The 14290-nt window shown below is 48.2% G+C and overlaps 5 protein-coding genes across 5 annotated transcripts; 2 read left to right on the top strand and 3 right to left on the bottom strand.

Annotated features, from left to right (window-relative positions):
• Positions 1-917: 917 nt before the first annotated feature.
• Positions 918-2318, bottom strand: BDV59DRAFT_207697 (uncharacterized protein; the record flags this gene model as incomplete). Its single annotated transcript, XM_073695049.1, has 1 exon — positions 918-2318. The coding sequence occupies one exon, from the start codon at positions 2316-2318 to the stop codon at positions 918-920; it is 1401 nt and encodes a 466-aa protein (XP_073548361.1).
• Positions 2319-6320: 4002 nt separating this feature from the next.
• Positions 6321-7019, bottom strand: BDV59DRAFT_27293 (TIGR04076 family protein). Its single transcript, XM_073696102.1, has 2 exons — positions 6679-7019; positions 6321-6624 (listed from the first exon to the last, which is right to left on the bottom strand). The coding sequence occupies exons 1-2, from the start codon at positions 6839-6841 to the stop codon at positions 6446-6448; spliced, it is 342 nt and encodes a 113-aa protein (XP_073548360.1). The 5' UTR covers positions 6842-7019; the 3' UTR covers positions 6321-6445.
• A 155-nt stretch (positions 7020-7174) lies between these two features.
• Positions 7175-9108, top strand: BDV59DRAFT_193071 (amino acid permease/ SLC12A domain-containing protein; the record flags this gene model as incomplete). Its single annotated transcript, XM_073692155.1, has 8 exons — positions 7175-7270; positions 7324-7537; positions 7586-7740; positions 7789-8138; positions 8191-8621; positions 8676-8756; positions 8809-8886; positions 8939-9108. The coding sequence occupies 8 exons, from the start codon at positions 7175-7177 to the stop codon at positions 9106-9108; spliced, it is 1575 nt and encodes a 524-aa protein (XP_073548359.1).
• Positions 9109-9219: 111 nt separating this feature from the next.
• BDV59DRAFT_207695 (aldo/keto reductase) lies at positions 9220-11194 on the bottom strand (the record flags this gene model as incomplete). The annotated part of the gene is made up of 6 exons (XM_073695048.1): positions 10325-11194; positions 10093-10263; positions 9894-10037; positions 9751-9837; positions 9593-9676; positions 9220-9537 (listed from the first exon to the last, which is right to left on the bottom strand). Exons 1-6 carry the CDS (start codon positions 11183-11185, stop codon positions 9220-9222), a joined length of 1665 nt encoding a protein of 554 aa, XP_073548358.1. The 5' UTR covers positions 11186-11194.
• Positions 11195-11438: 244 nt separating this feature from the next.
• BDV59DRAFT_177663 (Zn(II)2Cys6 transcription factor) lies at positions 11439-14075 on the top strand. Its single transcript, XM_073689654.1, has 7 exons — positions 11439-11755; positions 11807-11947; positions 12016-12324; positions 12384-12806; positions 12864-13129; positions 13189-13433; positions 13491-14075. Exons 1-7 carry the CDS (start codon positions 11694-11696, stop codon positions 13950-13952), a joined length of 1908 nt encoding a protein of 635 aa, XP_073548357.1. The 5' UTR covers positions 11439-11693; the 3' UTR covers positions 13953-14075.
• Positions 14076-14290: the final 215 nt, after the last annotated feature.

Genomic DNA, 14290 nt, shown 5'->3' with positions numbered 1-14290 from the left:
CAACTCCGAGGCTCACGTCAGTGGCGGATGTGACGCTGATGCGGAGAGGCCAATTAGGGTTACGTGGATCCCGGAAATGGCATGGGGCTTCTGGCTGATACCATAGAATCTGGGGATGGTAGCCATGTTCTCAAGCTCATACCTCTATTTCTTTAGGTAATATATTACTTGGTCGGCTGAGGCCGCAAGCCAACTTCCTATTGTGGCTTGGGTTCGTATATCCTACCGGCGCAGTAAGCTTAGTAGTACTACTGTGCGGAGAGTTCTCCGGAGTAAGGGATGACCTTTTACTCCCCTGCCATGGACTCAGGAGAAGGCCACAAGGCTCCGATGGTAGTACAGTATTGGAACGAAGCAGGTTAAATAGCTCTACGGAATGAGGTTCAGGACCCGGGATCTGTGGTATGTTCGCGAGTTTTGTGAATTTAGGAGCTGCTGAGTTGGGTATAAATGCAGCCCGTGCTATCTATCATTGACCATAAACCATACCATCCATCGATCCAGCCGAGTCAATCGCTGAATCTCGAATTTGTCGCATTGCAGGGGCTTGGGTAGAGATCGATGCCAGCTCAATCACAATGCCGAGCCCCAGCGGAAGAGCAGGAAAATAATCCATTCAGACACGATAATAGACGTACTGAGCTCATCAGGAAAAGCGAATAGCAGATACCAAACAGCAAATGGGTAACATAAATCAGCATCATCAAACGCAGCGAAGCTTTTTTCCGAAATCAACGGAATTCTCACGACACGGCGATGCAAGCAAACAAAGCAAATCTTCGAAACCAAATCTAGCCTCTATCGCATCTATCGGGTATTAGAAATCCAATCTCTATATCTCTTTATCATCATCTGTCGTCAAGAATAGGGTCCGGGGCTCCGACGACTGTCACGCCATGTATGATGCCATGGCAAGACTACATCGTTGCAAGACATTCCCGGTCGCGAAGGAACATCTCAATCCCCGCGTTGGCGCAGGCGGTACGCAAAGGCTCTGCCATTTCGTAAATGCGGCTTTTGATGACTTTCTCTCCGCCATTCTGAGTTGCGCTCTCCTGGTATCCCGAGGCTTCTTCGTCTTCTTCGTCGTGGAAAAACCCTTCAATATCCAAACGCCGGAGACCCGCAAATTGGGTCGATCGCTTGCTGAGGACCATTTCCACCTGGCGAATAAGCATTGACAGAGTGTTCTCTTTGCATCCTTCGATATAAAGAGACTCCACTGATCTCGGGAGAACATCCAGGAGTGGGGTGGAAGGTTCAGGCTGGTAACGGACATCCAGAAGGTTGGGGAGGCGGATGCGGATATCTTTCAGTGCTGTGAATTCCGCCAAGGATCCGAACCATTCATCGTGAGTCTCATTGACTCCGGCAATCGTGAAGGGAAGGTGGGTGCCACACGTATCCAGCCAGAGCGTGTGCAGGCTGTTCTTGCTCGCGGCCAAAGACCGATAGAAGGCCGATGGCTGGTAACCCTCGGCCAGGAGGTGTGAGTCCGAGTGCTGGTATTTGAAGGACTTAAGTGACGCGCAGGAGGCGATCAAGCTCTCCATCCCCATGGAGCCATTGCTCGAATTGAGGGTGATCTCCGAGATAGTAGAGGACCTAATCGCCGGCGTCTGGGGACTTCCATTATCCATATTTTGCATTTCACTGTCCGGCGAGGGGCGTGATTCTATCACCGAATCCGCCGAAAATGCCCGCATAGATGGAAGAGAAAAGAACGGGAAGACCTGTGAGGGCAAATAGCTGCCTTTTGTCTCTTCCCCGTGGTCTTCGTGGCTCAACGACACCTCCTGCAAAGTGCGGAAAGCAGGCTGTGCATCGAAGGGCTTCTCTCCCCTCATAGCCCTCTGGAATGTACGGTCCAGGTACATATTCTCTTTCGGATACACCAGACCGAGTTGCCTCAAGTTGCTCGCCAGAGGCAGAAACAAAGAGATCCAAGCTTCCTCAACCCCCTGGAGAAGATCCTGCTCCCATTTGGTATATTCATCATCTGAATGGCTAATCTTCCGAGCCCATTCGTTGAACAGCGTTAGGTTGGGTTCGGCCAAGGGATCGGAGAGAGTAGGTTTCTGTTTCCAGTCATCAAAGTGCAGACACCGCACCGACCGAGCCAGCTCAGGACGATGAAGAAGTGCGCCCAGGAAGGACCGTGCCTGCGAGCAGGATTTCAGAATGGCGGACCGATACACAAGCCGTAGAAAAAGGTCATGAAAACGACGAGACACAAAGATAAGGTTGTACCGGTCCTGGTGATCTTCCAAAAACTCCCCGACCAGGAGGAGGACATCGTTAGGAAGATCTAAGGTCATGGTGGAATTGTGTTTCCGGGGGAAGAGTCCACACAATTGGGATTAACTGATTAAGTGGATAGGGAGAAGTGTCGATGACGGGCACATCGGGGTTTAATATGGCTACCAGGACACGGAGTACACCTACAAACTGAGTTTTTCTTCTTTCCACCCCGTAAATGGAATTTCCAGAGTTCTCGGGGCAGCAGATCAATAGAAGAAAAATGGATCCAATGGGACCAAACGAGTCACCATGTGGGCGGGACTCCGCGGAAGGCTTGGGAATCTTAATTGAAAAGTCGGTTGACTTGCTTCAAATCCATGGTTTGGCTCGCAGTTGGCCACAAATACAACTGTTTCGCAGACGGAGGTAATGGATAGGCCCCCACGAAGCATCAGATCCACGATCGAATATAGCATTGACAGCTTAGCCGAGAGGGGCCAGCATAGACAATGCATGGATAGACAACGCAGGGCCAATAAAGTATGTATGCAGCCCACTACAAGAGTTGTCGTGATAGCGATGATCTACCAGCCAGCCCACGATCAATTTACCCGAGGCCATTGAATTCGCCACTGACGGGGAAGAAGATATTGCACTGCTGCTTCATCCTAGCGTATCGCGGATGCCGATAAACTCTCCGTCTCGGGCGAACCCCAACTGTTGTCTAATATTCTGCGTAAAATTTCCCGCCCGAGCTGCAGACTCCTATCTGCCAGTTGCCCCTCCTCTCCACCTCGTGCTGTTTCGTATTTCTTGGGCTCTGAGGGAGGGATCCCCGAGCCGACTTCCATCCATCGACAGGAAGAATTTTTCTGGTGTCCGATGGCAATAACCGCGGCAAGCTCGGAAGACGACCGTGGATCGAACGGCAGCACTACGAAGAATCACAAGAATAGTAGCTCCTATAGGTAGAGCCTAGGAGAGAAGACAGGAGGAACGATCCGACATAGCTTATTATCTCCCCTCCAATCATGAGCGACAATTGGTCTTCTGGAATGTTTTTACTAATCCTCGGTAAGGCCTCTTAGGGCTTAATCTTTCCTTTCTAGGGGATATTCCTTGAAGCACCGTCTTTCCTAGCTGTACAATCCCCCATGGCCCTGTTTTACGCAGTACTACAGTTCTGAAGGCATTGAAGTTCAGACAACCGCTCTGTCTCCATCTACACCACCAGTCACCGGGCGGATTCCATACCCAGCAAAACAATCATTATCGTGACGAATTGACGGCTGGCAGAGGGGCCACTGACCTCACAGCGCAGCGATCGACCCTGGCCTCCCCGTTCTCGCCCACGTAGAAGAGTCTCAACGGTACAGGGGGGCCTGGTGATAGTAGTTTATCGAGGAAGGCTAAGCGAGGAAGCACGCCAATAAACTATAGCCATATGGATCTACTCTATAGAGATCTTCACGTACCTTTTTTGTTATAAATATAACTGCATGCCATTAATAATGTCACCGTACACCGCATCACTGCAATGCAGAACGCAAACTCTGCAGCAGTGGACCCTGATTCGGCAGGCCTGCTTCTTCGGGTAGTAAAAGTGGATTCTCTTTGCCATCGTGGTGGAGCGACAAGTCGACACCCGCCGTCCCTCCATGAAAAAATCTCGGGTTGTCTGAATCCTGGGGGTTGGGTCCCACGGCGTACTGGCGTGTCAAAATAATGTTTGCCGTTCGCCAGGAGGTGTGGAAATAACCTGCGACAGAAGGCGAAGAAGTCGGCAAAAAATCGGCCATTCCAGTTCAATTGAGTTAGTTAGTTACTTTAGAATAGTTATGTAATCAACTACAGGATCTATCGTGCTTGGAACGGATGGCTATAATTGGACTATAGCAAATAATATCGGCTGTTCTTGCAAAATGCATACCGTAGGGCCTAGCAAAGTACATGGAGGGACAAAATTCTACGTGTTGTGCTGGTGGCTAACTGTGCTTAACCTACTTTGTGGAGCTTAGTCCGACATCCCGACGGTTAAGGGGCCTCGCATCGAGACACATGCAGAGGCTCCCGGCCCTACGGGGTACAGAGGTGGAAGTTTGATAGGGTCGTGCAATTATAATTATTATGGTCTACATTACTTCTTTACAGAACATTTAGCAGCGAATGATGCACTAATAAATTTATCCACTCTGGACCAAGCTATAGGTTGACCTCTGGTCGACCGGTTTGTAATTTATTAAAGAGAACAGTCCGTAAGCTGACACACCAGAACCTCATATCCTCGGCTCAGATATGTAGAACATGTATTATAGTGAGCTACTCGACAAGTTTCACTAATTGAGAGGTCGCTGGGGGTTAGTTACTATTTCGCTATGTATCGTCTACCGGAGGAGATATATTTACGATTCATGTGAATCAAACAACTTAATAATCACACTTTCATTGTCAAAACCCATTTAGAGAGTCATGGTTCAACAGAAATAGCCAGCACCCCAAAAATAACAAAAATCGGATTGATACTATTCAAGGAACATATAAGAAATGGAGTATGATCATTTGGGACCCTCAGAGGAAAGGCGGTCCAAATTTCCCTGCAACAGAATTTTCTCCAAGCCCTACGATTTCTTCCAGCGCTTCCTTGTCTTTCGATGATGACTTCGCTATAGCCAACGGCGACACCATAACAGACCCAAGCCCAGGTGTATCAGATGGTAGATCAAGGGACGAGTCATCGTAATCTACTGCCCCTATATCACTTCGTAATCTACGCCATAGTGGTCGCTGGAGATCGAATTCATCCAGCGATTGCTTTTTCGGCGAAGTGATCTCGGGGTGCAAGGGATCGGAAGTGCCAAACCTATACCCAGAAGCTTCCATACGAAGACGCTGGAAAAATTCATGGTACTCATCATCCACTAAGAGGTGAAGGACGTCGAGCCGGTGCATGAGATCTGCCTTCAGATGCTGTGCCTCTCGCATGAAGTTGAAATCCTCACTATCGGCTTGGCTCACATATTGCCGGGGCAGGCGACAGAATCCAAACCAGGTATGCAGGACGACACAAACACCGGCACATGCCAGGAGAAGAAAAGTGTCAGTAAGAATGTCGTTATGAACCTTATTTGATCGAGGAAGCGTCTGGGGCATACCAGTCGGCAAAATATAGTCCAACTGTTCCTCTACGAGTGATACATCCCCTATCGGGAACAAAACACCATCAAAGACATCCAATTTATCGTATGTAGGCAAAGGTACGGCAGTGCTGCTGCTGCTCGTCAATATCCCTGGGTTAGCAGTATGAGGATCAGTTACTGAGCCTCTATCCACAGTGGAAACATCGGTGGTCATCGTAGTAGGGACATCGTTAGCAGTTATAAGGAAAATTTTGTTATTAAGGTAGTCCGGAATGTGAACGACACGATGAAGGCTGAGTAAGACCGCTACCATGGAGGCAATCGCGTAGTAGATCGGATACATGGCTGTTATCCGAACAAGTGGCTCGGCTTTTCCAAAACAAGGCGATAGACAATGATAGTGAAGAGAAGAGAGAGATCGGAGATGATAGTGAAGGGGAAAAGACTGATATAAATATTGCTCTGTATGGCCTGTGCATTCGAGGTGAATGGAAAATGCCTTTTACTGAAACTACAATGGCCATTGGTATCTTTGTGATCCTGGTATAGCGTCATTCTTTGTTAACCCCAGCTCACTTTCATTGAACATATCATTCTTGCCGCAGGAAAATGCCAGATATGACAAAGGGTTTTACAAAAGGGAATTGGCCAATATCAAACATCTTGAATTTCAATATTCAGCTGCAGCTGTCTATAACGACAAATTCACCAAATGTAAATACCACCAAACATTTAAGATGTTATTAGCTTGCCTTTCTCAGTTAGGAGACACTTCTGATCTGGGATCGGGAGGCGACCGCGTCGGACAAGATGGATAGGAAATTTTCTTGTTTCGAAGGATTTCGGCTGCATTTAAACTGTATACAGCCTCGAGATGTTTCTATGAGGTCTATATTGCTGAGACCACTCCCAAGCCTTGTATCTAGTGGCCTTTGATTGCCGAGGTTGGCATAGTGCGTCTCTGAAGTGCATCATATGTGAAGAATCAACAAGCCGTTTTCACGAGGGTATTTTCTTCTTGTGTGTTCTGCTCATCTATAGCGTTAAGAAAACCATAGTATTATTACTTATGCATCCACTGGCACGGCAGTGGTCTCCGAATGGTTGAACGTGGAGATCCCCGTCCGAATGACCCTCAGCTGGGATGGACAATGCGGATCAGGGCATGCAATAAGAGAGTCAGTTGTCATCCAGTCGTTTTTGTGAGTCATCCGCTGCTTGCAAGCCAGCAGTGGAAGAACAGATGCTGCAGAGAGTCATTAGTGCCCTTACATAGCTTGAAGCACGGCGAAACACCCACATAAGCTGTAAATGCTGATTCCCTGGCCAGGGGGCAGGTACATCATCTCGCCTTTGAGAGTGAAATAGTCGCCCTCCTTTGCTCCGCACATGATGCGCTGGCCTGGTGGGCAGACAACCTCGACACGCAAGTCATAGAGCTGGAACGACTCGTTTTGAGGCATGATGAAAATTGAGGCTGTTATCTGTCGGCTCCTAGAGTAAGAATAAAATCTCAATTGGAACCGTGAAGATGAATCCGCGAATCGGCCGGTGAATTTACGAGACTACCGGCGTCTTTTAGCTTGCACGCCAGGATTCCTTAGCGCCCCCGTTTCCCCTGCATCTCGGACCTCTCCTTGCGCCGCGTCGACAGGCATGCCGATAACTCTCACCCGCCCTATTATGCCACTGCGGCGACTTCCAGAGAGTGTTTAGGGAGCGTTCGAGACACCATGGCTTCTTTATTTCATGATGAGAAACACAACACCCAGATCGATGCGGCGGTCGATCCCGAGATGCGTCCCACTCAGTTCTCCCCACAGGGGGATGAGGAGATCAAACGAGACCTCCGGTCGCGGCATATCAACATGATTGCCATTGCGGGCATGATCGTACGTCTTTTTTGCCTTTAGGTTTCCTGGATAAACCCACTCATGGTCATCAGGGAACCGGTCTTTTCTTGACCTCCGGTCAAGTCATTGCAATTGCCGGTCCAGCGGGGGCGTTCCTGGCATACGTGGTTATGGGACTGGTAACTGCTGGGGTTTCGTACACGACTGGTGAAATTACTGCTTTTATGCCGTCAACTGGCGGGTTCATTCGACATGCAACCAAGTTCGTTGAGCCTGCGCTGGGGGCAGCGACTGGATGGAACTTTTGTATGCCCCGGAAGTTGGTATGAATAACCATTCGTCTGACTGATTCAGGGTATACCATGGCTATTTCGGCGCCGACGGAGATCACAGCTGCTGCGACACTTATTCAGTTCTGGAATGTAACTGTGAGTCCAGCGGTTTGGATTACAGTCTTCGGTGTCGTCATTGTGGTCCTCAATTTCTGTGGCGTTCGCCTTTACGGGGAAGTGAGTACATTGAGAGACACCCAATGCCCTAGTCTAACGTCGGTGTAGTCAGAAGTCATATTTGCGTCTCTCAAAATTATGCTCATCGTTGGCCTGATCATTGGTGGCATTGTCATCAACGCAGGCGGAGGGCCAAATCACGAATACATCGGCTTCCACTACTGGTACGATCCGGGCGCTTTTAACGAATATATCGATTCAGGATCTGCTGGGAGATTCCTCGCCTTCTGGAAGGTCCTTCTCACCTCGGCATTTAGTTTCGGTAACATCCAGGTCGTCGCTATCTCTGGAACCGAGACAAGGAACCCGCGCAAGATCATCCCAGCTGCAACGAGAAAGACATTCGTGCGGGTATTCCTGTTCTACGTTTTGAGTATTCTTATTGTTGGAATTCTTGTGTAAGTAGGGCTTCCATTCTCTCTGGATGTGGTCTTAACCAATTTCTGCTAGACCATCCAATGATGCCGACCTAACTGCCTCGACGGGCACAGCTAAAACGTCTCCTTTTGTCATCGCATTCCGACGGGCAGGTGTCTCTGTCCTACCCCACATAATCAACGCCGTCGTATGTACGTCTGCTATCAGCAGCGCTTCCGCTTGTATATTCATTGCATCACGAACCTTATATGGTCTGAGCCGAGATGGCCATGCCCCACAGTTTTTCCAGAAGTGCAACAGGTTCGGAACGCCCCATTACGCCGTGGGCCTGACTTGCATCCTGATGCCACTGGGATACATGACACTGGGCAGTACTGCATCGACGGTGTTCTCGTGGTTTGTGAACATCACTACAGTGGCAGGCCTTATAGGCTGGATCGTTATCGAAGCAACTTACCTGCGCTTCTATGCGGGGTTGAGGGCGCAGGGACATTCTAGAGGAAGTAAGACTTTCGTTTCACGCCAGAAGAATTGTCAGAGCTAATGCGATAATGAAGAACTTCCGTATCGCAGCCCGTTACAGCCGTACACGGCAATTGCTACATTATTCATGGTTTTTATGGTTGTCTTGTTCTCTGGTATGCATAGGTCTAGTCATCCCTAAGGAGTTTTGTGTCTAACAATTGACAGGATTTGACGTTTTCACTAAGGGGAACTTCACCGCCTCTGGGTTTCTTACCTCTTATTTGAACATAGCCATCTTTGCAGGTCAGTTAAGTTATCTTGGCCCTATCTGAACGCGCAATTTACGCTCGTACAGGTTTATACATCTTCTTCAAAATATGGCTCAAATCAAAGGTCATCCCTTTGACAGAAATCGATTTCCAGTCAGAATTCGATTCCATGGAGCATGAGAAGGTAGATGGGGATTACATACCCCATGAAGGCTTCGGACAACCCTGGTGGAAGAAGTTGATTCACCTAGTGTAAAGGGTTTAAGGCCATATACTCCTTTAGAGCAGCTATATAACCGCTAGCATGTCAACAGCCAGGCATTAATTCGTAATTAACGTCGGTATAAGGAATACAGAATATGTAAATTCAGATTCGATATTCTCCACCACAATCTCCCATGCACTCGAACATCTCTGCCCTCCGACTACGCCCCAGGATCTCCTCGATCAATCTCCGATCCTCGTGATCAAGAGACCAGCCCAGGCTATCCAAATTTCCCTGCAACTGCTCGCTAACTCCCATCCTAGCACCAACAATGACAGCTCCGACACACGGGAAATCCAGAACCCATCGAGTAGCCACGTTCGAAACAGATACTCCATGTTTCCTTGCAATGGATTGGAGAGTTCGGAGTAACTCCTGGAAAAGGCCCCAACCACCCCAACTTTGGATCATGGAGTAATACTATACAATACGTTAACAGCGGAAATGGAAAGAGAGTGTGCTGGATATCTCGTACCTTGCGCAAACTGGGAGTCATCTTTTCACCATACAGCTGGGGAGGCTCTTGGCCGATCCATTTCTCCGCTATGAGTCCGCCACACTAGTATAACGTATGAGATATTTGCTCTTATACATGGCGTTCTCGCGTTGGGGTTATGCATATTTTGGACGTACCAATGTACCATATGTTAGAAGTTTGATATTGTGTTTCTCGCAGAATTCTGCCATCCGAACCGTAGGCCGAGAATCAATTAGGGAGAACTATATTGCTGATCAGTGATATGTTGAATATCTTGGGCGCAATAGCATGAACTCACCTGGACCTGGTTGCTCACGACTTTTATGCCGCTATCCACCACTCTCCGCATATGCTCCGTATCAAAATTGCACAGACCGAGATTCCTTACACGATCATCCTCTTGTAGATACTGAAGGGCATCGATATAATGAGGGTCGTCATACTGTTCGCGCATATGTAAGCTACAGCTCAAACCTGAATAGATAGTTGTGACGTACGAACTGCCAGTGGAATTGCAACAGATCAAGTTCTCTCGCACGCAGTCTCTGGCATCGCTCGCTGACATTGGCACGAACAGCATCACGAGTAACATTCATGGGATGAAAAACGCAGTATTTGGTAGCAGCAAACATTGACTCAGAGTAACTGCTGGAGGAGCGGTATCGGCCCTGTGAATCGTGCGTGAGAAAGATACAGTAGCACATTGCAAGGCCGGGTAAAGCTACTCACGAACACGATCTCCGCATCTCCATAATGGTCTGCCATATCAAACGCGACCAATCCGCTACCAACATATTTGGAGAACTGATCCATCATCTTGGGCCTCGATGCCGCTCCCCAGGAAGGACTAGACAATTGCCAAAGCCCATTGAAGATCCTCGGCAGTCGAATGCTATCAGTAAGTTCAAAGGTCTCTGAAAGGAGATGAGGAGGCTCGGCAGAGGGGAATGGAGGAAGCGCAACCGTCGGGCCATCATGTGAAGTAGGGTTAAGTATATCGATGGCTGCGTCGAGACCCCGTTGGAATACAAACGTTTGTTTTTTGTTTTCCCAGGTATTTCGACAGGACGTCAATGACTGCACCAAGTTTTCGAGTGGACTTCTTTCCTCGACTGTTAGATAACGTGTTCCTTCAGGGACAAATAGGGTCTTTTGTACTGCAGTCATTGCCTGGACGATGTCTGCATCCACGGACGCAATCCGGTTCAAGAGGAGGTCCTGGTCGGGATAAGATTGGTCAGAATCGAGAGTGATGGGACCAGCTTGGTCGACAATAGCTTGGAGGAGAGGGAGAGTCTGATAGCACATCCCGCATCCAATAGCACAACGAATACGCTGTTGAATCTCATCAAATAAAGGCGCAATTTTGAAGGAACAGTCAGGCATTTTCTCGATCAGAACAGCATTCGAGAATCGCGATGCAGTTTCACATAGGTACTCTCTTGTTTGTTCTTCGAAAATCGAGACTATATCTGGATTACTGGTCAAAATACCACGTACAACCGTCCGTAGCCCGTCGACAGGAAGACTGGCGATGATAGTATCCGCCATCATATTGACATGGGCCGCCGTGACCTTTTTGGCAGTCATTTTGAAAACTGACAGAAGTGAAATCCTTGTTGTATAGATGAATTGGACCCTAAAAAATAACCATAAAAAACTGACAGGGATTATTTAGTTGACCCCAATACTCTGCCATGCGAGATTGGAACTTAAAAGGGTCCATGGATATTTTCTTGATTATCGCTCGGCAACTAACCATCGCCGGCGTTCTACCCGTAATTCACCGGTGCGGGGAATTAATCCTATCGATTGAGGATGAGTGCACCTCCACTGAGCTACACTGGGAATATCCACATCCAATTGTATAGAATATACTCACGTTGAGGCTATTATGGAAAAGTTAACGGTTTAGGTTGAAGAGCGAATGGCTTCATGATGCATTCAATTTGGTGGTGACATTGCCTCGGCTAGTCACATTTGGCCCCCAATTAACATTAGACACCACGCAAGAGCCCCTTTTCTCCGCCAGGCCGTCCGAACTTGAGGAGCATTGTCAACATACATCTCTACTTTATGAGAGTATGAGAATAGAATCATGTCGTCATCGCCAGGGACGGTCAATTTGCGCCATGGCGCATCAAATCCTTCAAAACCTAGGTGAGAAGACCCATGCAGTCTGCGGCTAAAATCCTTTAACTGACCTACCAGTATCAATGCCTGCCTGCCTTGTCGAAAGGTTAAGATGAGATGTGTCACGACAGAGAATACCGGCAAATGTGATCGTTGTACTCGTAAATCTCTAGAGTGCACATTTCGACAGCATCGCAGAGGCCGTAAACCAGGCATGCGGTAGACCTCCCGGTCGTTCGAGAAATTGCGGCAGTATTTTATATCCCTGCTAACAATACGACTACCAGATTAATGCCGAAGGCAGCACGCAAAGACAGCACACATACCACAAAGCACAGTCAGCGAGATATCGCCCCTGCTAAACAACCCTCGGAGAGAGGTCGCGGGACCGATTTCTGGGCTGACTCTGGGAGACTGCAACCCGATGCTCTATTGAGCCATCAAGCCATGAAGGGTAAATTCAGTCTTCAGAATATTCTGAGCACAGATCATGGCTCGACAGCAGATGATTCTACCAGATCGACGCCGGTGTCTCCGGACGATCCTTTGTCTTTAGGCATAGTCAATCATCATGTTGCTCTGTTCTTATTTGAATAGTGAGTGTCTACCCTCTCTGGCAGCATATGAGTCGTGGGTTTTAACGATCCCTTGCCAGCTTTATGGGGAAAATGAATCCCTACATTTGTCAACTCGATCCACATCTCCACTCCTTTCAGTACATCCGAGAGAAATCGCCTTTTCTTCTCACTACGGTTCTTGCAGCATCGTCTAAAGCCTTTCAGTCGGAATTATATCCTAGTCTCCATGAACATGCCGAAAAGCTCTTCGCAGACTCCTTTAGACGGGGCGAAAAGTCCACTGAGATCGTCCAGGCAATCATGCTCCTAACGTACTGGAAGGAACCTAACGACACTAGGGCCTGGACCTCCATTGGGCTTGCGATCCGGATTGCCATGGACCTAGGCTGGCACAAGCTGTCACCAGACTCATCTGGGCGTAATGAACTGTCTGATATCAAGCAAAGAGAAAAGAGGAACGTGGAACGGACCTTGCTTGTTCTGTTTGTGTATGATCGCAGGTAAGATGTGGACTTTTTATTACGGTTTCGAACACTAGCGCTCACCCAGCTACGCAGCTTGAGTCTACAAACTGGGAAACCATGGATGATCGAAAGGACTGACTTCATAGAGTCCATCGAAACGTGGGGAAAGGACCCTTTGGCCGATACCAACGACAACCTCCTGTGTAGCTTCGTCGCTCTTCGCCTTCTAACTGGAGAGACGTTTGACCTTTTACCATCCCAGAGGAAACATTCTATGTCCCACCAAGGTCGCTTCTTCTCTGTATTGAAAGGCAGAATCGAATCTTGGGAGTCTAAATGGCTCAATGTGGTAGGCCCAGGTATGTGCTATGCTTCAACTCAACATCATTCTTTTCGATCTCTGATCTAATGAAATCAGGGACGTGCCACTCTTTTCTCATCCGGCTGTATGGAGCCCACCTGCGTTTGCAGCTTTTTTCGATTCCCCTTCAGGAAACTGGAATCCCTCGAACAGATGGCGTCCGCGATATGACTCCGTTCTGGGTTAGTTATGATAATGCAATAACCATGCTAGGATTGGTTACAGAATATGCTCCTTTACTCTACCTGGTCCAGGATTCCATCCATGTCATGACCGCCTATGCAGCCGTATTCCTCGTCAAGGTGAGCAATTCCATTACCCCTCACAGTTTATACTATAATATCGACAATTATATATAGATATTGCTTTCCGCGCCTACTACTATAACGTACGAGATCGAGAACAGCACATTAAAAACCATTCGCGATGCAGCGAAAGTATTTGCGGACCAATCCTCTCCTGCTGGGTCGAGCTGCAGCTTACAGAGCCGCTTCCTGGAAAAGCTTCTTTTCGAGTTTACGACTATCCGGAATAGTCGAGTTCCCGCCTCGCAAGACCCTCAATCACAGTTGATAGCCTCCCAGCCCGATCTGCGCCCGTTGTTGTCCCAACCAACAGGAAGCCAAGGATATACTCCTGAGGGCCAGGAAGTTACTCCAGAAGGCTATAGAGACATATGTGGTTCAGCAATTAACGCAACCTTGGGTATTGCCGGCCAGCCCGATGAGGCTACGCACTTCCCGTTCTGTGACGACGACATGTGGGCTGACATATTTGCTAACACTGGGTTTAGTACCCAAGAAGGTGTATTCTATGGCTGACATTTTGGGTGTATAGAAATATCAAATCCAGAAATGCCAGACAAGTCTCTCAAGTATTTACCCGACCATTGACTGCTTATGCCCACTGAGTCCTAAACTTGACACGGTAGTCCTACAAAGATAGCTGTACGACATTGAACTCATTGTTCCCAAGCCCTATATGTGGTACTTAATGATGACATATCGTTCTCTTCTCTAATATCTTGCTTTCGAGCCCCAGTCACTGAAATTTTCCATGGAAGTAAAATCAACATTAAAGAGCACAGTCGGTTCAATGCTCATCCGACATGCGCGATGATCAGCATAATTCGGAGTATCGTCACTGCGGGGAAAGGACA

The sequence above is a fragment of the Aspergillus ambiguus genome (assembly GCF_047715705.1).
Source record: "Aspergillus ambiguus strain CBS 117.58 unplaced genomic scaffold BDV59scaffold_14, whole genome shotgun sequence".
Taxonomy (NCBI): Eukaryota; Fungi; Ascomycota; class Eurotiomycetes; order Eurotiales; family Aspergillaceae; genus Aspergillus; species Aspergillus ambiguus.
This window is presented reverse-complemented; position numbering and strand designations above follow the sequence as displayed.